Source organism: Coregonus clupeaformis, chromosome 7 (assembly GCF_020615455.1).
Source record: "Coregonus clupeaformis isolate EN_2021a chromosome 7, ASM2061545v1, whole genome shotgun sequence".
Taxonomy (NCBI): Eukaryota; Metazoa; Chordata; class Actinopteri; order Salmoniformes; family Salmonidae; genus Coregonus; species Coregonus clupeaformis.
Window position 1 is genome coordinate 7,892,535 of NC_059198.1, and position 25,194 is coordinate 7,917,728.

Sequence of the window (25,194 nt, forward strand, 5' to 3'; positions counted from 1 at the left end):
AACACCTGACTCAACCAATCAAGGGCTGCTTAAAGTTGATCCTTTTGTTAGTAGAAAATCAACGTGAGCATTACAGATTTATACTGTTGAAATCAGTGGAGTAGTTGAGGGTACACGTACTTTAACAACGTTTACGCACCTTGCAGAGAAAAAATACTCACTCAAAAGGGATTGACATAACCAAAAGGCAGTTTATTGCAACTAATAGCATAGGTCATTGAACAAAAATAACCAAATATGCACGTGTAAAATAACAGAACACTTGATTTATAAAATCAGATTCATGAACAAAATATCAAAAGCAAAGTGACAACAAAACTGTTGATAGACAGACTTAACCAATTGCTGCACACATTGACACAATGTCTGATTACCCAAGCTGGTCAATGATTTGGAGATTCAGGCCTGGACAATCATCCAAAACCCAGTATAAATGGAGGAACAATGCCAATATCATTCAGCCACATGCTTTAAACACACATCTAGCCGCTATGTCAGCAACACTCAATCTGCATCCACTCACAAACACCTAAGAATAGCTGATGTTTTTGTTAGAATACAGTTCAGCCTTCTCCTCCAAGTGTTCTGACTTAATCACAAGTGCGTCTTTCCAATTTGCCTGTCATTTTGACAGGCAGGCAGGAGGATAGTATAGGCCGAGGCAGGGCTGGGACAGACTGACGGACAGACAGTACAATGAGCAGATGTATCAGGTGCAGAGAAAGAGTTGGATAAGGAGATCTAGAGGAGAGGAGGATTTAAATAGATAAATAAATATATGCTTTTGGATAGTTGTGTAGCTTTGAATTGGGATGGTTAGATGTGTCCAAAAGGCATTGAATATACAGGCCAACATTTTGACCTAGGAATTCACACATACAGCTGTGAAAGAGCAGGATGGACAGTGTGAGGATGTGAGAGAGGGTGTGGGTGAGGAGGGACACAGAACAACTAGGATCCTTTTAGTTTCATTATAACTTTCATTTAATCCACACACAAATCCAGAAATATTGAAGAGCTTTTCCCCCTCTAATCTTTGCAGACATGAAGCAGTGGGATGAGTGGAGTTGGTTGGAGAACGGTTTGGTTGGAAAAGGGTTTGGTTGGTAACTGTGTGTTAATAGTGTTGACAGTAGGTAGGTAGATGTTCATGGTCTATGCAGTGTCTCCAGGTTGAGGCAGGCAGGTGGGGTTGGTTGGTTGGTTGCTGGCTTTGCGCTGCGCAGACAGAGCGCCGTCGGCATGGCGTCCCCTAGCTGGGGGAGAGTGCAGGGCTGGGTGGTTCCGTGCTGATGTTGACCAGACACTCACTGGACTTGAGGCTGGACATGGACTTGCAGCTGGGGAGAGAGGCCAGAGAGCCACAGAGACCCAGCATAGAAGGGGTGTAGTCTTTTCCTACAGAGGAGCAAATAGACAAAACACCATAAAACTCTGTCCCTAAAGCACACTTTGGCTATCAGCATAACTTAAACACCCACGCAAAATACACCATAGACAAGGTTCAAACATGCCTTTGTATGTTTGTGTTTGTGAGGACATGTGGATGCATTCTTCTAAGTGGGTTTCTGTGTGGTTTTGTGTTGGTGCATGTACAGTGGGGGAAAAAAGTATTTAGTCAGCCACCAAATGTGCAAGTTCTCCCACTTAAAAAGATGAGAGAGGCCTGTAATTTTCATCATAGGTACACGTCAACTATGACAGACAAAATGAGAAAAAAAATTCCAGAAAATCACATTGTAGGATTTTTTATGAATTTATTTGCAAATTATGGTGGAAAATAACAAAAGTTTCTCAATACTTTGTTATATACCCTTTGTTGGCAATGACACAGGTCAAACGTTTTCTGTAAGTCTTCACAAGGTTTTCACACACTGTTGCTGGTATTTTGGCCCATTCCTCCATGCAGATCTCCTCTAGAGCAGTGATGTTTTGTGGTTGTGTTGCCCACTGTCGCTGGGCAACACAGACTTTCAACTCCCTCCAAAGATTTTCTATGGGGTTGAGATCTGGAGACTGGCTAGGCCACTCCAGGACCTTGAAATGCTTCTTACGAAGCCACTCCTTCGTTGCCCGGGCGGTGTGTTTGGGATCATTGTCATGCTGAAAGACCCAGCCACGTTTCATCTTCAATGCCCTTGCTGATGGAAGGAGGTTTTCACTCAAAATCTCACGATACATGGCCCCATTCATTCTTTCCTTTACACGGATCAGTCGTCCTGGTCCCTTTGCATAAAAACAGCCCCAAAGCATGATGTTTCCGCCCCCATGCTTCACAGTAGGTATGGTGTTCTTTGGATGCAACTCAGCATTCTTTGTCCTCCAAACACGACGAGTTGAGTTTTTACCAAAAAGTTATATTTTGGTTTCATCTGACCATATGACATTCTCCCAATCCTCTTCTGGATCATCCAAATGCACTCTAGCAAACTTCAGACGGGCCTGGACATGTACTGGCTTAAGCAGGGGGACACGTCTGGCACTGCAGGATTTGAGTCCCTGGCGGCGTAGTGTGTTACTGATGGTAGGCTTTGTTACTTTGGTCCCAGCTCTCTGCAGATCATTCACTAGGTCCCCCCCGTGTGGTTCTGGGATTTTTGCTCACCGTTCTTGTGATCATTTTGACCCCACGGGGTGAGATCTTGCGTGGAGCCCCAGATTGAGGGAGATTATCAGTGGTCTTGTATGTCTTCCATTTCCTAATAATTGCTCCCACAGTTGATTTCTTCAAACCAAGCTGCTTACCTATTGCAGATTCAGTCTTCCCAGCCTGGTGCAGGTCTACAATTTTGTTTCTGGTGTCCTTTGACAGCTCTTTGGTCTTGGCCATAGTGGAGTTTGGAGTGTGACTGTTTTAGGTTGTGGACAGGTGTCTTTTATACTGATAACAAGTTCAAACAGGTGCCATTAATACAGGTAACGAGTGGAGGACAGAGGAGCCTCTTAAAGAAGAAGTTACAGGTCTGTGAGAGCCAGAAATCTTGCTTGTTTGTAGGTGACCAAATACTTATTTTCCACCATAATTTGCAAATAAATTCATTAAAAATCCTACAATGTGATTTTCTGGAGAAAAAAAATCTCAATTTGTCTGTCATAGTTGACGTGTACCTATGATGAAAATTACAGGCCTCCCTCATCTTTTTAAGTGGGAGAACTTGCACAATTAGTGGCTGACTAAATACTTTTTTTCCCCACTGTATGACAGTGGGTGCCTCAGTGCACATATTTCTGCAGCATCAGTATGCATTGCTGTGCTTCTGCAAATGTATTTGTATAATGTACATTTATCTTTTGAGCACCAACCTGTATCTCCGTTCTGTTGCCCGTCTGTCTTCTGGGAATCAGAGTTCAGACTGACGTCAGCTGAGAGCTGCTCCAAACTGTGGAAGCTTCTCCTGAAGGGATGAGTGACATCATGAAATACTGTTACATTTCCTGGTTGCAAAAATTTTAATAGTTCGCCTAATTTCAGTTTATGTGACAAAACAAGCAAGTACAGTGTAGAGAATCATTGTACCATCTACAGTGAGGGAAAAAAGTATTTGATCCCCTGTTGATTTTGTACGTTTGCCCACTGACAAAGAAATGATCAGTCTATAATTTTAATGGTAGGTTTATTTGAACAGTGAGAGACAGAATAACAACAACAAAAATCCAGAAAAACGCATGTCAAAAATGTTATAAATTGAGTTGCATTTTAATGAGGGAAATAAGTATTTTACCCCCTCTCAATCAAAAAGATTTCTGGCTCCCAGGTGTCTTTTATACAGGTAACAAGCTGAGATTAGGAGCACACTCTTAAAGGGAGTGCTCCTAATCTCAATTTGTTAACTGTATAAAAGACACCTGTCCACAGAAGCAATCAATCAATCAGATTCCAAACTCTCCACCATGGCCAAGACCAAAGAGCTCTCCAAGGATGTCAGGGACAAGATTGTAGACCTACACAAGGCTGGAATGGGCTACAAGACCATCGCCAATCAGTTGGTGAGAAGGTGACAACAGTTGGTGCGATTATTCGCAAATGGAAGAAACACAAAATAACTGTCAATCTCCCTCGGCCTGGGGCTCCATGCAAGATCTCACCCAGTGGAGTTGCAATGATCATGAGAACGGTGAGGAATCAGCCCAGAACTACACGGGAGGATCTTGTCAATGATCTCAAGGCAGCTGGGACCATAGTCACCAAGAAAACAATTGGTAACACACTACGCCGTGAAGGACTGAAATCCTGCAGCGCCCGCAAGGTCCCCCTGCTCAAGAAAGCACATATACAGGCCCGTCTGAAGTTTGCAAATGAACATCTGAATGATTCAGAGGAGAACTGGGTGAAAGTGTTGTGGTCAGATGAGACCAAAATCGAGCTCTTTGGCATCAACTCAACTCGCCGTGTTCGGAGGAGGAGGAATGCTGCCTATGACCCTGAGAACACCATCCCCACCGTCAAACCTGGAGGTGGAAACATTATGCTTTGGGGTTGTTTTTCTGCTAAGGGGACAGGACAACTTCACCGCATCAAAGGGACGATGGACGGGGCCATGTACCGTGAAATCTTGGGTGAGAACCTCCTTCCCTCAGCCAGGGCATTGAAAATGGGTCGTGGATGGGTATTCCAGCATGACAATGACCCAAAACACACGGCCAAGGCAACAAAGGAGTGGCTCAAGAAGAAGCACATTAAGGTCCTGGAGTGGCCTAGCCAGTCTCCAGACCTTAATCCCATAGAAAGTCTATGGAGGGAGCTGAAGGTTCGAGTTGCCAAATGTCAGCCTCAAAACCTTAATGACTTGGAGAAGATCTGCAAAGAGGAGTGGGACAAAATCCCTCCTGAGATGTGTGCAAACCTGGTGGCCAACTACAAAAAATGTCTGACCTCTGTGATTGCCAACAAGGGTTTTGCCACCAAGTACTAAGTCATGTTTTGCAGAGGGGTCAAATACACTGCTCAAAAAAATAAAGGGAACACTAAAATAATACATCCTAGATCTGAATGAATGAAATAATCTTATTAAATACTTTTTTCTTTACATAGTTGAATGTGCTGACAACAAAATCACACAAACATTATCAATGGAAATCAAATTTATCAACCCATGGAGGTCTGGATTTGGAGTCACACTCAAAATTAAAGTGGAAAACCACACTACAGGCTGATCCAACTTTGATGTAATGTCCTTAAAACAAGTCAAAATGAGGCTCAGTAGTGTGTGTGGCCTCCACGTGCCTGTATGACCTCCCTACAACGCCTGGGCATGCTCCTGATGAGGTGGCGGATGGTCTCCTGAGGGATCTCCTCCCAGACCTGGACTAAAGCATCCGCCAACTCCTGGACAGTCTGTGGTGCAACGTGGCGTTGGTGGATGAAGCGAGACATGATGTCCCAGATGTGCTCAATTGGATTCAGGTCTGGGGAACGGGCGGGCCAGTCCATAGCATCAATGCCTTCCTCTTGCAGGAACTGCTGACAGACTCCAGCCACATGAGGTCTAGCATTGTCTTGCATTAGGAGGAACCCAGGGCCAACCGCACCAGCATATGGTCTCACAAGGGGTCTGAGGATCTCATCTCGGTACCTAATGGCAGTCAGGCTACCTCTGGCGAGCACATGGAGGGCTGTGCGGCCCCCCAAAGAAATGCCACCCCACACCATGACTGACCCACCGCCAAACCGGTCATGCTGGAGGATGTTGCAGGCAGCAGAACGTTCTCCACAGCGTCTCCAGACTCTGTCACGTCTGTCACATGTGCTCAGTGTGAACCTGCTTTCATCTGTGAAGAGCACAGGGCGCCAGTGGCGAATTTGCCAATCTTGGTGTTCTCTGGCAAATGCCAAACGTCCTGCACGGTGTTGGGCTGTTAGCACAACCCCCACCTGTGGACGTCGGGCCCTCATACCACCCTCATGGAGTCTGTTTCTGACCGTTTGAGCAGACACATGCACATTTGTGGCCTGCTGGAGGTCATTTTGCAGGGCTCTGGCAGTGCTCCTCCTGCTCCTCCTTGCACAAAGGCGGAGGTAGCGGTCCTGCAGCTGGGTTGTTGCCCTCCTACGGCCTCCTCCACGTCTCCTGATGTACTGGCCTGTCTCCTGGTAGCGCCTCCATGCTCTGGACACTACGCTGACAGACACAGCAAACCTTCTTGCCACAGCTCGCATTGATGTGCCATCCTGGATGAGCTGCACTACCTGAGCCACTTGTGTGGGTTGTAGACTCCGTCTCATGCTACCACTAGAGTGAAACCACCGCCAGCATTCAAAAGTGACCAAAACATCAGCCAGGAAGCATAGGAACTGAGAAGTGGTCTGTGGTCACAACCTGCAGAACCACTCCTTTATTGGGGGTGTCTTGCTAATTGCCTATAATTCCCACCTGTTGTCTATTCCATTTGCACAACAGCATGTGACATTTATTGTCAATCAGTGTTGCTTCCTAAGTGGACAGTTTGATTTCACAGAAGTGTGATTGACTTGGAGTTACATTGTGTTGTTTAAGTGTTCCCTTTATTTTTTTGAGCAGTGTACTTATTTCCCTCATTTCTGGATTTTTTTGTTGTTATTCTGTCTCTCACTGTTCAAATAAACCTACCATTAAAATGATAGACTGATCATTTCTTTGTCAGTGGGCAAACGTACAAAATCAGCAGGGGATCAAATACTTTTTTCCCTCACTGTATACCACTGTGAAATATATTTTCCATAACCAAAAATATTGTATTTTCAGCTGTTTGAAGCTGATGTACAAAACCAAAAGTAAAAGACGCAAAACTAAACTTAACGGAAGCATACAACAAGTGCACATAGAACAGATCTACGCTTCTTAGACTTGCTTTCAATGAGAATGACATGTCTATATCACACATTTCTATGTGAATTTGTTTGGTTCACCCAAAAAGTTACATATTGCAGCTTTATTTAACTAGGCAAGTCAGTTAAGAACAAATTCTTATTTACAATGACGGCCTACCAAAAGGCAAAAGGCCCTCCTGCAGGGACAGGGGCTGGGATTAATACAAATAAATATACAGTACCAGTCAAAAGTCTGGACACACCTACTCATTCCATGGTTTTTCTCTGTAGCTCAGCTGGTAGAGCACGGCGCTTGTAACGCCAAGGTAGTGGGTTCGATCCCCGGGACCACCCATACACAAAAATGTATGCACGCATGACTGTAAGTCGCTTTGGATAAAAGCGTCTGCTAAATGGCATATTATTATTATTATTATTACTATTTTCTACATTGTAGAATAATAGTGAAGACATCAAAACGATGAAATAACATATGGAATCATGTAGTAACCAAAAAAGTGTTAAACAAATCAAAATATATTTAATATTTGAGATTCTTCAAATAGCCACCCTTTGCCTTGATGACAGCTTTGCACAATCTTGGCATTCTCTCAACCAGCTTCATGAGGTAGTCACCTGGAATGCATTTCAATTAACAGGTGTGCCTTCTTAAAAGTTAATTTGTGGAATTTATTTCCTTCTTAATGCGTTTGAGCCTATCAGTTGTGTTGTGACAAGATAGGGGGGATATATAGAAGATAGCCCTATTTGGTTAAATACCAAGTCCATATTATGGCAAGAACATCTCAAATAAGCAAAGAGAAACAACAGTTCATCATTACTTTAAGACATGAAGGTCAGTCAATACGGAAAATGTCAAGAACTTTGAAAGTTTTTTCAAGTGCAGTCGCAAAAACCATCAAGTGCTATGATGAAACTGGCTCTCATGAGGACCGCGACAGGAATGGAAGACCCAGAGTTAACTCTACTGCAGAGGATAAGTTCATTAGAGTTACCAGCCTCAGAAATTGCAGCCCAAATAAATGCTTCACAGAGTTCAAGTAACAGACACATCTCAACATCAGCTGTTCAGAGGGGACTGTGTGAATCAGGGCTTCATGGTCGAATTGCTGCAAAGAAACCACTACTAAAGGACAATAAGAAGAAGAGATCTGTTTGGGCCAAGAAACACGAGCAATGGACATTAGACCGTTGGAAATGTGTCCTTTGGTCTGGATTCCAAATTGGAGATTTTGGGTTCCAACCGCCGTGTCTTTGTGAGATGCGGTGTGGGTGAACGGAGGATCTCCGCATGTGTATTTCCCACCGTAAAGCATGGAGGAGAAGGTGTTATGGCGTGGGGGTGCTTTGCTGGTGACACTGTCTGTGATTTATTTAGAATTCAAGGCACGCTTACCCAGCATGGCTACCAAAGCATTCTACAGCGATACGCCATCCCATCTGGTATGGGTTTAGTGGGACTATCACTTGTTTTTCAACAGGACAATTACCCAACACACCTCCAGGCTGTGTAATAAATACATATTTTACCAAGAAGGAAAGTGATGGAGTGCTGCATCAGATGACCTGGCTTCCACAATCCCCCGACCTCAACCCAATTGAGATGGTTTGGGATGAGTCGGACCGCAGAGTGAAGGAAAAGCAGCCAACAAGTGCTCAGCATATGTGGGAACTCCTTCAAGACTGTTGGAAAAGTATTCCAGATGAAGCTGGTTGAGAGAATGCCAAGAGTGTGCAAAGCTGTCATAAAGGCAAAGGGTGGCTATTTGAAGATTCTCAAATATAAAATATACTTTGATTTCTTTAAGACCTTTTTGTTTCCTACATGATTCCATATGTGTTATTTCATTATTTTGATTTCTTCACTATTATTCTACACTGTAAAAAATAGTAAAAATCAAGAAAAACCCTTGAATGAGTAGGTGTGTCCAAACATTTGACTGGTAGTGTATATAAATATAGGACCAAACACACATGCACATATACACACAGTCATACAGTAGATGTACCTGCGGAAGAGCTTGACGTCCCCATGGTTGTTGTAGCCTCGTATGGAGGGCCACTGGTTGACCAGAGGGATGGACAGGTCCTTGGTCAGGTGGGAGGAATCACAGGGGATGAGGGCAGTGCTGGAGGGAACACGCATGGGATTAACTCTTAACATCATCTGATATGTGATGTACTGCATTTGTGTGTGTCTGTTTATGATGTTTGTATGTGTCCCCGTCCATGTATACTAGTGTGTGTGCTGTGTATATTGCTCTCACATTTGTGCCTGCAGCTCCAGTACGATGGACTCCAGCTCCTTCTTCTCCTGCAGGCTCTGGACACTGAGCTCCTCCAGCCTGGCACTCAGCTTTTTGTTCTCCGTCTCCACGTTCTTCAGCTGGGACTCCCGCAGACGCACCAGCTCCTCCAGGTAGCCCTGAATCACAGACACAGACACAGACACAGACACACACACAGGCACAGACACAGGCGCAGACACAGACGAACAGTTAGAAGATAGGACTGGAGTGCATACAGATAGACTGTGTTCTGCATACCCCAAAAGTACAAACAAAGTTATTACTCAATATACAGTACACTGAGGATCATCAACATTTCCACCATGACACTCTGTTCTGGAAGAGATTCTATGCCCCATGTCTTTAGGAATGTAAGGTTATCAGGAGGTCAAAAGGTCACCTTCTGGGCGTACACAATCTTAAACCTCTGCTCCATCTTGCGACACTTGTTCCTCCAGCTCTCCTCGTCGGTGACCAGGGGGATGTAGGGGTGTTCTGGGACACTTTCGTCACTGGCACTGCTGTCCACACTGCACCGGTCATCCTCATCACTCAGGTAGTCATAGCTGTAAGCAAGGGACACATAGCAGGGGAGTTTGTATGGCTATGACTAAGCTACTGACTAGTATGACATATATTGGCGAAGTGAGCACGTGGTTGTCTCACCTCTGAGTAAACTTCAGGTAAGGTGTGAAGTCAATCACTGCAGGGGACTTCCCATCCAGCGCCTCCCCCTTCAAGCAAAAACTGGACAGAGAAAGAATTGTGAACTTTATATGATAACAATGTAACAAATAATAATGCTATGATTCTGCAGGCCTGAGTGATGCTGCCTCACCTGAAGTCTATGGCACTGAGACCAATGAGCATGCCTGTCAGAACAGTGGCCTCCTCTCTAAGCATGATGGCTCCGTCATCATAGAACCTCCTGCTGTGCAAAGCCTTGTGATTAGTTATGTATTGCATGTGGTTTCTAAGGTAGATTGGTAGTTAATAGGCTAGATGGGATACTATTTTGTGGTATATCTGACCTGGTAGTCCGTGTGTCCCTCAGGGCTGTAGCCACATACTCAGACAGACGCTTCTCCATCAGCGCCACACGGATCCATGCCCGACCCTGCAGAAAACGATGGAAGGAGGGAAAGAGAGAAAGAGAGAGAGAGGGGGTCAGAGGGAACGAGAGAGAGTGACAGCTAAGGGATTTTACTCTGAATCTCTGGTGACACAAACATGCACACACACACACAGAGGATCCCCGTCCTTGCCTTGGCGCGTGAGGTGCTGATGTTCTCGATGTTTTCGATGCTGGCGATGCAGTTGTTCTGCACCTTGCTGCATGCCAGCCGGATGTAGTCCCAGAAGCTGCGCTGGCCATCTGAGCTGAACCAGCTTCCTGGACCTGGTCCAAAGATAAAACACTGACAATGACTCCCATCTCCTACAACAGCCAACACAGTGTCCCTGTCACTCAACGCGCCACAGCAGATTGGCTTTGCACTTTAACTCGGTCAAAACCGATGGGAATGCCATGAGCTCATGTAAAAATCATTACATTTGCCTATTATATGTGTGACATTTTACATATTATGTAAATAAGTAAATAGTAACATTTGAAACTAGGGGAAGCCTTGAGGCTTCCGTTTCCTGAATGAGAAGACCAAGAGACTGATGGACACTTCCATGTCCTGTACCTGCTGTGTTACCTTTGAAGCGGTGGCTGAGGATGTGTTCCAAGATGGCAGCGAAGTTGACAAACTCCTCGGATGAGTCATCGATGGGCTCGGCTGTGTACTTTTCCAGGAGTGTCTTCACCGAGAATCTAAAAGAGAGGAGAAGAGAGAGACAGAGGAATGAGAAACAAACAAGATAACTATGTACAGTACCAGTCAAAAGTTTGGACACACCTACTCATTCAAGGGTTTTTCTTTATTTTTACTATTTTTTACATTGTAGAATAATAGTGAAGACATCAAAACTATGAAATAACACATATGGAATCATGTAGTAACCAAAAAAGTGTTAAACAAATCAAAATATATTTTATATTTGAGATTCTTCAAATAGCCACTCTTTGCCTTGATGACAGCTTTGCACACTCTTGGCATTCTCTCAACCAGCTTCATGAGGTAGTCACCTGGAATGCATTTCAATTAACAGGTGTGCCTTCTTAAAAGTTAATTTGTGGAATTTCTTTCCTTCTTAATGCGTTTGAGCCAATCAGTTGTGTTGTGACAAGGTGGGGGGGTTGGGGGTATACAGAAGATAGCCCTATTTGGTAAAAGAACAAGTCCATATTATGACAAGAACAGCTCAAATAAACAAAGAGAAACAACAGTCCATCATTACTTTAAGACATGAAGGTCAGTCAATACTGAACATTTCAAGAACTTTGAAAGTTTCTTCAAGTGCAGTCGCAAAAACCATCAAGCGCTATGATGAAACTGGCTTTCATGAGGACCGCCACAGGAATGGAAGACCCAGAGTTACCTCTGCTGCAGAGGATAAGTTCATTAGTGTTACCAGCCTCAGAAATTGCAGCCCAAATAAATGCTTCACAGAGTTCAAGTAACAGACACATCTCAATATCAACTGTTCAGAGGGGGCTATGTGAATCAGGCGTTCATGGTCGAATTGCTGCAAAGAAACCACTCCTAAAGGACACCAATAAGAAGAAGAGACCTGCTTGGGCCAAGAAATATGAGCAATGGACATTAGACCGGTGGAAATGTGTCCTTTGGTCTCGAGTCCAAATTTGAGATTTTTGGTACAAACCGCCGTGTCTTTGTGAGACGCGGTGTGGGTGAACGGATTATCTCTGCATGTGTAGTTCCCACCGTAAAGCATGGAGGAGGAGGTGTTATGGTGTGGGGGTGCTTTGCTGGTGACACTGTCTGTGATTTATTTAGAATTCAAGGTACACTTAACCAGCATGGCTACCACAGCATTCTGCAGCGATACGCCATCCCATCTGGTTTGGGCTTAGTGGGACTATCATTTGTTTTTCAACAGGACAATGACCCAACACACCTCCAGGCTGTGTAAGGGCTATTTTAACAAGAAGGAGAGTGATGGAGTGTTGCATCAGATGACCTGGCCTCCACAATCCCCCGACCGCAACCCAATTGAGATGGTTTGGGATGAGTCGGACCGCAGAGTGAAGGAAAAGCAGCCAACAAGTGCTCAGCATATGTGGGAACTCCTTCAAGACTGTTGGAAAAGCATTCCTCATGAAGCTGGTTGAGAGAATGCCAAGAGTGTGCAAGGCTGTCATCAAGGCAAAGGGTGGCTATTTGAAGAATCTCAAATATAAAATATATTTTGATTTGTTTAACACTTTGTTGATTACTACATGATACATAATGTGTTATTTCATTTTTTTTATGTCTTCACTATTATTCTACAATGTAAAAAATAGTAAAAATAAAGAAAAACCCTTCAATGAGTAGGTATGTCCAAACTTTTGACTGGTACTGTATGTCTTTGCAAAACCATTTATATGCAATAAAAATGCAAGTAGCAAAGAGGGACAGAATGTTGAAAGTATAATGTAAAAAACAACAGTAGGAGCAGACAGGCATAGACAAATGTACTACTGTACTTGACTTGCGCTAAACAATAGCTGAGAGGAGTTTTTTTGGGAGCAATGCCATCGAATACATCTGAGGTCACCTCCAATTGTCTTGTGTGCAACACAATGTCCCCCTTCAGATGCTCCGCAAAGTTGCAGTGACAACAACACAATTAACCCCCTTGTCTCAACCAATGGCATATGACACGGTTGTCGGCATGGCAGCCTTTGTTCAGTATGGGCTCCCAGGTCCTGTCCGTCCCTTGGTCTGATCTCTGTAAGGAACCAGCCGACATCAGAGTATGACCAAATCACCCCCCCCCCCTATACACGGTGGTCTGATCTATTTAGGACAGCTGTAGCCACTGATTTAGTTTGGCTGATGACCTCGAGATCTCACTGCACATACCACTGAGAGCTAAGAGCTAGAGGCTATGCTGTGCCTGCTGTGTGTAAGCTAGGAGTCGGAGTCCAGGCACAGACTAGGGCTGACTGCCTCTTGTTCCATGGGAAACACTAGCATCACCGAGGGCAAGACTGCCCTGGCAGTGGGTAAAACTTCCATAGCCAGGGGCAAGACCACGGTCGCGATGGGCAATACCTCCGTCTCCAGGGGAGTGACCACCACCTCCATGGGGGACTCCACCATCAGTAGGGAGAAGACCACAGTAGCTCTTGGCCGCGCTAGCTTCACCAGGGGAACCACCACCACCTCCTTCCGGAAGGCTCTGATGCCAAAGCGCAGGACAACCTAGAATAAATGGACAGGAGCTCAGACGCCAGGGCCAAGACTCCCAAAGCAACCAGGACGTCAAAAAAAGACTTGACTGAAGAGGAGGATTGGAAAGCCACCTTCCTGTCCAGCAAGACTACCTTCACTAAGGGCAGGATCTTGATTCTGAAGACTAAGTACGCCATCTCCTGGGGAAAGTCCTCTGTCTCGTGGAGCAGAACCACCATTACCCTGGGCAAGATCACCGTAACCATGGGAAAGACCTCCGTGACACGAGACCAGACCACCAGCTCTTTGACCACTCTCACCTTCACCCATGGAGAGAAGTCTGTGTCTGTGGTCAAATCCAGCCTCACCAGGGGCAGACAAACTACACGGAACATCTACTGGGATTTCCACCTGTGATTATTGTATACGGTTACACTCAAAACTGAGGGATATTTATCTGGTCAGTTTTAGCTGGTTAGTTGTAGCTTAAATCATGTCCATTTGTAATCAATTATTCCATGTGTCTGATCAATGTGCAGCATTCTGCAGCTCGAGTGTCAATGAAGCATTAATGTTTTAGAAGAAAAACATTTATCATGTCTTTCAAAATGAATCCCACATGATGAGAGTATTGTTAGGATGTGTTACGGATCTAACAGGCTTGAAATCAGATAAGATGTTCTGGAGCCTGACGGAGGAACATTATTCAAATGTGTGACAGAGGAGATGAGGTTGATGGTGTGTTGGCAGGGAGGGAGGCAGTAGGACACAGCTGTGTGTGATGTATGTGGAGACAGAGCATGTGTCATCATCAGTGTGCTGATCAACAGAGAAACTCAACGGTAATTCTCTGAAGCAAAAATACAGTTTAAATGTCCCCCTTTTTGTTATAAAACAACAACTGCATGCTGATTAAATTGGTCTATGTTTCAAGGTTGCATGCATTACAATAACTATGCTATGTTCAGTTTATAAGGACAGTCTTAAACTAGGATAAGTGTCTGTCATAACTGATTGATTGATGTAACCTGATGCTCATAAAATAACTGCTTCAACACTGCTTGGCTTAATTTTGTTTGTTTGCAAATGTGACTTTTTATATAATATACAAGTAGTAGGAAACAAATGATATGTACTGTCCTGACGTGGAATAATTAATTATTGTCATACTAAAGGACAAGGACCATAGTCAAATGCAATATAAGATTATCTGATCATCTCTAAATCAAATATACAATTTTACAGACACAGACACTTGGAAAACTCCTAAGAGCCACACCCATATTGGAGACTGAAGCCAAGATGCACATTGCACATTTGAGAAGAGCGGTCATAGGCCATGGATGGAAAACATGAACTTATGTCAACTTCCTTGCCTATATTACAATGTCTCACATATGTTTCATGTTGCACATGTTCCATACAGTTTCACACTGAACCAAGGCTTTACAATCAGGGGATATAGGGAACAATGCCACAGGATCAAGTGATGTCACCACAGATTGTCCTCTAGGCAACAATGTCTCCTTCAGCCGCTCAGCAGCGTCGTGGTGGTGATGGGACAATCGTTCCACTGTCCCCAGCCCTCAGATAGGCTACAGCCACCTACGGCTGCCTCTGTCCATTCACAGGGACACATGGGCGGTATGTGGCCTTCCTGAGCCCACGTCTATAAGCTCAACGAAGGCATTATGTGACAGCGGGTAGCACTGTCCACGCTTAGCATTCTGGTCTACTCTGGACTCTCGTTACTGTTACTATCACACCCAAGGCTTACTGAGCGGGGTGTGCTGCATGAGCGTGCGATGTGTCGTGCCGAGTGAACCCCAAAATCCACCACCTCAGCAGGGTCAGGAAGACAACCTTCTTCTCAATGGGCAACACCAGCATCACCGAGGGGAAGACGGCCCTCTCCCTGGGCAACACCACCATCAAGAGGGGCAAGACCAAGCTCACCGTGGGCAACTCGTCTATCACCAGGGGCAAGAAGACCACTTCTCTGGGCGCCTCCACCATCGCCAGTGCCAAGACCAAGCTCACCATGGGCAATGCCTCCTTCAGCAGGGGCACCACCACCACCTCGTTTCGAAAAGCATTTTTCGCCAAACGCAAGACCCTCTAGATGAGAGGGGACATCATTGGGTGGAGGGACTGGCGGCTAACTCAACAAAACATAAAGACAACATACAACAACACCATCACAGGGGACAGAAGGACATCACCGCAACATCTACACAGGCTAGATCTAAATTGACTTCTAAAACACTGGATTATTTTGCTTTGGACCATTTTCTTTTTCGATCAAACAGGATTTTATCAAGGAAACAGGTCAGTGGTTTTAGAATTCTTAGATGTGTTCTCCTCCACCCATGATTCCAGGTGAGTCTGAGTTATGTGTTGTACAGAAGTCAATGTCTGTTATACATGTTACTGTTGGACACCCTATTCAGTTGCCTAGAACAAAACTTTGAGAACATTTGGCCTGCTACATTGTTGCAATATTCTATGGCAATTAGGAACTTTAAGTATTTATGCTTTACTGATATGTCAAAGAAATCAGTAGATTGCAAGATAGTCGTCTTGATTATCAGTAAGATCAGTTTATATGTGATTACAACATCAGAATCTAATACTGTGGTTGAATGATTAGAAATTGACAAAGTCTCTCGATGTGAAGGAGAGTTAAAGAGCGGTAATAACTGGTATGCCTTAAATGCTAATGGATTGAGTGCCACAGCAAGATGCTCTTGGTACGATTTGACACTGAAAAACAACTGCCCGGCCTTATAACAAACGTCTTTTGTGCCCTCTCTCACTCCTCTTGGATCTCAGCCAAACCCACTCTCAGCTCTCTTCAAACATCCTCTTGTTCTTTTTTCTACTGTACTCATGTTTAGTTGTGTTTTATTTACAATACAATTTAGGATCAGGGTTCTCTAATTTGTCCGAAATCATCTCAGAAGATTAGGATTGACAGCTCTCAATCACTATTTTCTCTCTACCCCTCTTTGTCTGACTAACTCTCTCCCTCATCACCCCCCCTCTCTCTCTCTCTCTCTCTCTCTCTCTCTCCAGTTTTGGCCTAACCAGCAGGATCAGCTGACACTGGAGGATTCCTCCCTGGCCACGGCCATGTGGAGGGGACACTGTCTGTCTGATGGTGTTATTCAGATCCTCTACTGGGTGTGTGTGCACCTGGAGGATCCCTCTCCCTCCCAGAGGGGAGATGAGCTCAGCCAGGGGAGAAGATGCAAGCCCTGTGTCTATGTGCCATGCAATATCATGAGAGGAGATAGTATTAGTTGACTTATTTGCTCTGACAGAGAGATTACAAACGTTATGACCAAAATCATGTGTCACATCAAGCAATATCGATAGATGAAGGGTGTGCCTCACATCTCAGTGAATGTGAAGTGAATGAGGAGCCAGGCAAGGTGTCTCATGGCCAGTGTATGTGCATTTGGAGGAGGGTGCAAGGACAACAATGGAGGTGCTGGGCTGGGAAGAACTGAAGGCATAATTCATAATAATGAACATGATGCGGGGATGTGATATGAAGGATATAGTATGTCACAGAGAAAGTGGATATGGTAATAGGAGAGGAGAGGTTGCAAGGAAGGTGGGGAAAGGTTAAAGTGGTATCTGAACTTGTATAATAGTGTATTTATACTGTAATGTGAAGTGTTTGGTCCTGCTGGTAATGTTCACATTGCAATGCCAATGAACCTTGCTTATGTTTAGTAAGGCAGAGGTCATTTGTGCAATAATATGCTAGAAATATGTGAAAACAAGAGGGAAACAAGAGGATAATTAGGCTGAAAAGAGCACCAATATTTTCACCCATTACGAGCATCATTTTTTAGTGCTGCTTTAATGTGCACAATGAACAATGGGACAGCCACTTCTGAGTGGATGAGAAGGGCTTTTTTGAGGAAAAACGTAGAGCAGTGGAACCCTGAGGCTGAGAGAGAGAGGCAGAGAGAGGTAGAGAGTAGCGAAGAGTGGGACCATTTGTGGTGCTTTGCCATTGTTTAACACACGAAAGGACACACTCAGAGTGAAGAACCATACTGTATACTGTACAGTCCCTCACAGAACCCACATTCAAGATTCAAAGTACTTTGCACTCATTGTGCAGCTGGTTTCACTTTTATGTCCTCCTTGGGATAATGCAACAGAGACAGTAATGGCACATTCTCCCCAGCCACACCCAAAACAATTGAAGGCTTCAACAGACAAAAGATGACTTGCTCTTCCATCTCATCTCATCCACTTCTATTCACAGGGAACAAGGGTGCAGTAGGATAGGACCTCCAAATCCTTAACTATCTCATTTATGTTTTCTTAGGTTCAACGTGTTGGCACCAACAGTGTTCATCTAGTCATGGACCTCGTCATGAGAGCTCTTAGGCCACAATATGCAACAACAAAGTAATATATCCACTGGCCTATAACAAGATTCCCTAGTGATAGCTGTTTCTCCTGGTTTGGCCTCTTTTCAAGAAGATAAAATAGCACCTATTGGTACAGTCTGTTTCTCTCAGATGAACCGAGTACAGATGACGCTCTGGTCCCGCCATGTTTAAAAAACATATGCAGCCCATAGCAACAGCTATACTGTTATGTAAGACTTTTATTTTATTCTTGACATTTTATTATTATTCTGGGCATGGTAAATACTTATAAATGAAAGCCAGCTTAAGGCATGAGTGGTATCTCCTTCAAAAGTTATTTTTTTCTCAGGACTTGAAAAGTTGATGGTGCCAAGTTCCAACTGAGATTTCTACAGTCATTTTCAAACACACATCAAATTAGTACATGAATACATGAGACTTTTCCACTTGGAGACTATCAGCTGGACCATACTGTATATCTATGACCTCTGTTGACTTAACTATTGACCTAAGACCTTTGACCCAGGGAAGTTCCCTGTGATGTTGAGAGTATTTCAAGAATTCTAATACAGTCTATTGCTGTGCATGGAAATATCTGTCATCAAAATAAGTTTAGTCAATGAAACATGATGTAATGGGGAGGTCACTTTGACACATCAGATCACTGCATTTTAGAAGTCTATATCTTGGCTTTGGTGTCTATAACAGGGCCAACCCATGAGCTGTGCCATCAGAGACTAGACCTACTAGTATCCCTGGGCCCTACTATATCAGTACAGCACTAAAACAACCATGTTAATGACTTGGAGGAAGAGCTTTGAATGGGAGTGTGATGCCAGTTTGGTAAAATCCATAATGATTTCTGAGGACAAATTTACATGGGGATGGATGGAAGCTCTGGGTCCAGCATTTCAGCAAGGGTCAATGACACAGTGAACTGATTCAAATTCAGTATTCAAGAACAACTGTATGATAATAGAGCATTCACAAATAGGTCTCAAGACAAGGATTTACTTCAAAAAAATGAAAAGTAGGAAATCCAAACATGTTAATCTATGTGTCGATGTCTGGTAAATGTGTATGTTTTGAAAGTGAAGGAAATGTTGTGTGTCAATTTGAATATATACACGTGCATTAGTATTAGGATAATGATCATGCTTGGGCTGGTGTGCTAACTGAACACTAATGTGGGCTTAGCTGGGAGGGATGGCTAATGATCTGAAAATTACTGTGTCCATATCAGTCAAACCTTTTTCATGACTCCCTCCATTACTCTTGGCATTAATCTGGTGCACAGATCCACCCTCTATCTCTTTGCACCAAGGCTTCCCTGCTCTGCCATGCTGGTAGTCCTGCCTACACAATGAGACACACACAACACCAGCCTGTCTCTATGTACAGCCAGAGGTCCTGAGGTCACAAACTTTCACAACCTTTGTCTACTTGAACACCACCTGGGACAAGGGCTGTCATTGGCTGACACTGGCAGTTTGCCTCGACACATGGAAGTGGTACACGTCTGTCTGGCAGGAAAAGAGGCTTCTATGATTTACAGCCTATCTTAGACTGCACAATACAAAGCTAAGACTTGACATCGACACAGATGCTTTCAGATATTCAAAGCCTGGGGAATACATGTATTACCCTTGCATTAAACTGAATCCATAGCTCTCATTGAATAGTAATCAATGTCTTTCCCAGTGGAGAAAATTGTATGATTAGCATTACTGATGAAAAACTGTTGTGAACATTTCTTTTTTGTTTTGTGTCCTGTGCCTTTAAATGTCTTGGATTCAAATATTCTTGGCACAGTCAGCGTCTGAAAAATGACCGAACTGCAACAAATGTCTCTTTGTTCTCTCGCTAATCCTTCTGGAGTCTGAAGTCTGTGTGTTTTAAAACGTTTTTTTATTTTTGGTCATGTTCTATGTTTGTTCTACGTGTTCTATTACACTGTATGTTCCACTAAATGCAGACAGAACCCTCGGCAGAGAGGTGCTGTAATTAAAAGTGCTTGATCGTGTTCCTGGAGTTTTCATTTGTCTATTTATTCTTCTGTCCAAGCAGCAAACAAACACTAAACTCAACATGTCATATCATGAGGTCAACATGAGGATATGCTCCTGTAAGTCGCTCTGGTTAAGAGCGTCTGCTAAATGACTAAAATGTAAATGTAAAATGATATGTGGCCAATGTCGATGTCATCGGATTGGAAGGATGGAAAGATATCCATGATTAGTGACAATGTCATAAACCATATATGCCTACCTACACTACACATAGAATGGGTATATCATTTTCTGCTAATTGCTTTTTCTAGAAATGATTTAGAGAGACCACCAGGAGCTTGAGTGATGTCATTCCCGTTGGTCCTGTGTAGAACAATGCCTCCCTCAGGAGATAAAATGTTGTGTCCCTGACAACAGGACAATGGGTCTCCTGGCCCCTCAGAGTGACAGCACACACTGGACACATACATGCCTCGCCTGATGGGTTCACGTCTCATCATGAGGGTGCCCACAGATAACATATTCACATTGCTAACATACAAGCTACGAGCCACAGACCCACACGTTTCTGAGGCAACAATCCAGTTCCTGTTCCTACTGGAGCTCCTTATATGAAGACAGGGATATAAACCAGTATGACTCACCATGGTATGTGTTAACACACAACAGACATGAGGACACACAGTGAAGAGGAAGCTTACAGTATAGATGCATAAGGACACAGAGATGAGACACATATTGGGTATTTTGCAAAAACACATATGCACTCTTGAAATAATTGTGAATATATATATATTATATCATTGAATATATTATATTATATTAATTTACATGACAAATGTTTGTCATCATCATGTATGAAGTATTCACATTAATTATGCCTTTACAAATAGGAATATTCTAGGATGGAGCACTGATGATACATTAGCCTACATTGGGTCAAACAATTTCTCCTTCACCAAGTTATCAAATAGCATTCCTATGACAACCAGACACAGGGGTATGACTGCTATGCAATTTTATTATCAGCAGTATCAGCTGTAGATATCAGTTACTCTGGTATAGATGAGCTGGCATAGATGTCGTAGGCCTATACTTTTTTTTCTGAGAGCTATCTCTCAGGCCACCGGGTGAAATTCCTCTGGGTGTTTTCAGTGCAAGATGAGTACATCACAGCAGCATTAAATGACCATAATAAACATCCGATTTCACTGTGATGTCATTATCTTGGAGCAGCATTTCTCTAAGCGGTAAAGAATGTCCTCGTCCAAAGAAGGTTGTCGTCATTGCTACATCACCGACCTGGGGCATTCTGGTGGAGCAATGCCCTCTCAAAAATAGGCCTCACACACCCAATTCAATCCCATGTCCTTTCAAATAGCCCGACATAGCGGCTGAGACAGCCGGGTGTCCACCAAGGTGCAACTGCATCTGTGGCTGTTTATTTATAAGGCAATTTGATTCTCTCTCACCGTTATTTCTCATCGAGAGAAATAAAAAACATAACAAATGTATCCATTATAATTTCCCCAAGTAGTCTAATGTATAGGCTACCACAGTGCCCATAGCTGTAAAATATGTTGCCTTTTGTTTTTCTTTTCGTTTCCTTATGAGAATGCATGATTGAGAACAAACAACACAGGACACAGAGCTGGCACTTACATTTAACTATTGGTTAATGCGGCCGAAAATTATTCGAAAGCTTCTTACATTGTAGCCTAAAACATTATACATTTGTTTCCATGCATGCATTAAATAACCTGTGTGGTTAACATGACGTGCCAACCACACGAAACCTTTGCTCCCTTGTTTTGTACCTGCATACGGTGATGAGATTTTTTCGCTCCACGCCGACGCTCCGAGAAGATGCTTTTTTCGATGTCAAACCCATAGCCATTGCTTTTCGTACACAGCCGGATTCCATTCAGCGGCAGTACGGAGCCTTCCGGTAGCCCTGCACCACCAAGACCCCTCCCTCGGCAGGCCTATGCCATATATTCCGGTGTCCTCAGTCCTCCGCGAGAAGCAGAGAGATGCTGATGCTTAATTAGTGGGCTCTACGTTGACGCGCTCACGATTCACGATCGAGTTCTGCAGGGTGAACAGACAGACATTATAATTAAAATACCCTCTGCATCAAGATACCCAATGCACATATGTTGAATTAGCCTACATAAAATATCCCATCATTTAATTATCCTACATTTGATCATAATGTGCTTTGAGGTTTTATAACACTATGGAAGATGATGACTGACTATATAGGATATTATTTTGTTGCACCACAACATATCTACAAATAATATGTAATAAAACAATTACAAATTGGCATGAAATGAATGCCAATGTAGTCTACTTAATTTTATATTTTGTGCTGTAAGGTAGATAATTGGCCACAAGGTGGAATACTGTGGCTCCTCTACGCTAGAGGTCGCTCTAAAATAGTTACGTCACCAATTTGTTGTAAACAGAAGGAAAGATGGCGGAGTCAGGGGAGTCCAAGGCAACATGTACTTTTCTATTTAAAAAATCAACCAAAAAATGCAACACTCGGAAGAGAAAAGCCAGTGACAGCGACAAAGGTGAGCTACAATGTTTGAGTCCATCTCAGTGTTGTTTCAAAAGCTAACCATAAGACTGCATTGTGCATGAAAACAATGGCTACTAGTAATAGCCAAGCTAGTTAACCAACCTAGCTAGCTGGATATTGCTAGTAATAGTTAGCGAGATAGCTAACATTTGAAGTTTATTTAGTTAGGCGTTAAGATTGTGCCTAATAAAAACAAAACTACTGCCAGCTATAAAACACCCAAGCCATGGAAATAATTGTGCAAGTGACAAATGGACCCACAATGGCCGAGTACTGTAAACATGAAAATGTCCCACTCACATTCTGATGCTTGCCTCATTGCCTCCTCCATTGTCAGATGGCAACAGTGACGAAGACAAGAATGCCGTCGTCAGAAAAGAAAAAAAGACGGGTTCAGCAAACCCTATGATTCAAAGGGTAACGTCGCGCGACTGACTACAAACGAATCAGTCTTTATACTTAACATTTTTGATAGTGTGAAATCATTATTCTCTTCTCCCCAGACAAAGAAAGTAGAGAGAGAGGAGGTGTCATCTGCTGAAAGTGATGAGGAGAAAGAAAGAAAGAAAGTTACTGTTGCATACAAGTCCACACGGTCAGCAGTGAGTTATTTTGAAAAAGACCTCTCCTATACCACTGTACATTAATAATGTTTTGTATTTATACCCTACCAACCCCTTTATTGCTCTGCCCTGTATAAAGCTATCAATCTCGTCCTCCTCCCTTCTCTGTGCATAGAAACCAGAGGGGCCAGATGACATGGGAGCAACTGCAATCTATGAGCTGGACACAGCAAAGGACAATGATGCTCAGGCCATCTTTGAGAGGAGTCAGAAGATCCAGGAGGTAAGACATATGTCCCTAGTTGGAGGAACTTTGTTTCCTTAGTGTATCTACATCTTTAGTATTGTATCATTTGCATTCTTCCCCCAGTCTTGTGTAGTAAATTGGGACAACGTTGGTCCGCAAATGCTTAATAAGGGTCTCTATCCTCACCAGGAGCTGACCGGTAAAGAGGATGATAAGATCTACAGAGGAATGAACAACTACAAAAAGCACATCAAGCCCAAAGACTCCACCATGGGCAATGCATCCTCTGGCATGGTCAGGTATGTATGCATGTTGTGTGACAGAGTAAATTTGAAATGTCTTGGGGAAAATTTAAATGTTTTCGCTATGTATTTGAATCATCACGGTTTTCTATTTTCTTTGTCAGGAAGGGCCCAATCCGGGCCCCAGAGCACCTGAGGGCCACAGTGAGGTGGGACTACCAGCCAGACATCTGCAAGGACTACAAAGAGACTGGCTTCTGTGGCTTTGGAGGTGAGTGGGCTTTGCTGTAAAGTTGCCTCCCCCAATGTCGAGCTTTGCGCAGGTCCTCCTTTCCCTACTTGAATTTATAATCTGTGGAAGTCTCTGAAAGTCTCCTTTGTGTGTTTCTTTTCCCCTCTTAGACAGCTGCAAGTTCCTCCATGACCGCTCAGACTACAAACATGGCTGGCAGATTGAGAGAGAGCTGGACGAGGGGCGCTATGGGGCCAACGGTGAGTTCACAACAGGGGAGAAACACGGGGCTGTGTAGATTTAAGATTGATCAAAGATTAGAGAGTAGATGTTTGTGATACAGCTGTTCAGTAATGTGTGGTCTGTATGAAGATGATGAGAACTACGAGGTGAGCAGTGACGAGGAGGACATGCCCTTCAAATGCTTCATCTGCCGAGAGTCCTTTAAGAACCCCGTCATCACCAAGTAAGACAATGCTCCTTAAGAACTTCTTCACCGTTAAGTGTGTGTAGAGAAACTTCCAGCAGTGATTGCTAATCAAACCACTCATGTCATGTCTCCCGCAGGTGTCGGCACTACTTCTGTGAGACCTGTGCTCTTCAGCACTACCGCAAGTCCCAGCGCTGCTATGTGTGTAACGTCCAGACCAACGGCGTCTTCAACCCAGCTAAAGGTGAGGATAATGCATCTCAATTACCATGGTCAGCATAGTGGTATGGCATGTACAGTAGGGAATGGCCTCGGATGATCCACCAAAGCATAACTTTGGGCTAAGAAAACAAAAATAAAGCTACAGTAGTTTGTTGTTGACCATGGAGCTTATGTAGCCTGACGACTCAAGCTGAATTCTTCCTCTGCTCCATCGTTCACTACATACTTCAGTCTGAGACCGCAATCATTGAAGTCGTTTGTGGTGACGTTAAAATGAGGAGTGTTGTACAAAAGTAATCAGTGATTGGATTATCTCTAACAAATCAGAGTACCAATGCCGAATTTTCAAAACCTTGCTTTACCGTCGTGTTCTGGCCCAACCCATCGGTTTCTGGGAACAATCAGATGGTCTAGAACGTATTTCCGTAGGGGAGGTACTCTGCTTCAGATTCATTGCGGAGAAGAAACTAACATTGGTCGGCGTGGCGTTTGGCCAGAGCAAGGAGTTTTGGTGGCCAGACAAGAGCTTATGCACATCGGGTAAAAGACTAGTCTCTATAGTCAGGTAAATAGAAAAAGCTCACTGTTCCTTGAATATTCATGCCTGTGGCTGTGTACGGCTGAGTTGAGTTATTTAGCTCCAGGCAGTAGCCCTAAAAGTGTTTTTTCGCTCTACAGAGCTGGCAGCCAAGATCGCCAAACACCAAGCCATGCTTGACCAGCCACCCTCTGATGAAGAAGATTAGCAACCTACTGTAAATACAGTACCTGTCCCATCCAACTCCTTCAGTGTCTGTTATAAGTCTCCCCTCCCCTCCCCTGTTTTGTTTCATTGTGTCAATGTCAAGCCTTCTGGAATAAAACTTGATTTTGTAATAGT

General features: G+C 43.7%; 2 protein-coding genes and 1 non-coding gene across 4 annotated transcripts; 2 read left to right on the forward strand and 1 right to left on the reverse strand.

Moving 5' to 3' along the window:
* Positions 1-1,147: 1,147 nt before the first annotated feature.
* LOC121568894 (RUN domain-containing protein 3A) lies at positions 1,148-22,709 on the reverse strand. Of its 2 annotated transcripts, none has more exons than XM_045221091.1 (12): positions 22,679-22,709; positions 21,606-21,879; positions 10,800-10,915; positions 10,362-10,495; positions 10,128-10,213; positions 9,935-10,027; positions 9,763-9,843; positions 9,497-9,662; positions 9,076-9,233; positions 8,818-8,937; positions 3,304-3,395; positions 1,148-1,398 (listed from the first exon to the last, which is right to left on the reverse strand). In XM_045221091.1, the coding sequence occupies exons 2-12, from the start codon at positions 21,710-21,712 to the stop codon at positions 1,253-1,255; spliced, it is 1,299 nt and encodes a 432-aa protein (XP_045077026.1). In that variant the 5' UTR covers positions 21,713-21,879; positions 22,679-22,709; the 3' UTR covers positions 1,148-1,252. The 2 variants fall into 2 exon arrangements, with proteins under 2 accessions (XP_045077026.1, XP_045077027.1); XM_045221092.1 differs by having other exon boundaries at positions 9,935-10,024; positions 22,679-22,696.
* Positions 15,506-19,802, forward strand: LOC121568893. Its single transcript, XR_006661167.1, has 2 exons — positions 15,506-15,713; positions 16,461-19,802. It is a non-coding gene; the product is annotated as an uncharacterized LOC121568893 (transcript).
* Positions 22,248-25,192, forward strand: LOC121568895 (E3 ubiquitin-protein ligase RNF113A). Its single transcript, XM_045221093.1, has 10 exons — positions 22,248-22,370; positions 22,716-22,795; positions 22,882-22,980; positions 23,117-23,224; positions 23,378-23,487; positions 23,595-23,701; positions 23,833-23,922; positions 24,035-24,128; positions 24,230-24,336; positions 24,993-25,192. The coding sequence occupies exons 1-10, from the start codon at positions 22,268-22,270 to the stop codon at positions 25,058-25,060; spliced, it is 966 nt and encodes a 321-aa protein (XP_045077028.1). The 5' UTR covers positions 22,248-22,267; the 3' UTR covers positions 25,061-25,192.
* The last annotated feature ends 2 nt before the right edge of the window (positions 25,193-25,194 follow it).

What these genes read in the sequence shown, in the direction of transcription:
- LOC121568894 (XM_045221091.1), bottom strand. Translation starts at nt 21,712, where the DNA reads ATGGAATCCGGCTGTGTACGAAAAGCAATGGCTATGGGTTTGACATCG. An exon ending in TACCTGAAGTTTACTCAGAG is followed by an intron (nt 9,663 to 9,762) that starts GTGAGACAACCA and finishes CCTTGCTTACAG; the next exon opens with CTATGACTACCTGAGTGATG. An exon ending in CTGGAGCTGCAGGCACAAAT is followed by an intron (nt 8,938 to 9,075) that starts GTGAGAGCAATA and finishes TGTTCCCTCCAG; the next exon opens with CACTGCCCTCATCCCCTGTG.
- LOC121568895 (XM_045221093.1), top strand. Translation starts at nt 22,268, where the DNA reads ATGGCGGAGTCAGGGGAGTCCAAGGCAACATGTACTTTTCTATTTAAA. An exon ending in ACAAGTCCACACGGTCAGCA is followed by an intron (nt 22,981 to 23,116) that starts GTGAGTTATTTT and finishes CTCTGTGCATAG; the next exon opens with AAACCAGAGGGGCCAGATGA. An exon ending in GCATCCTCTGGCATGGTCAG is followed by an intron (nt 23,488 to 23,594) that starts GTATGTATGCAT and finishes TTTCTTTGTCAG; the next exon opens with GAAGGGCCCAATCCGGGCCC.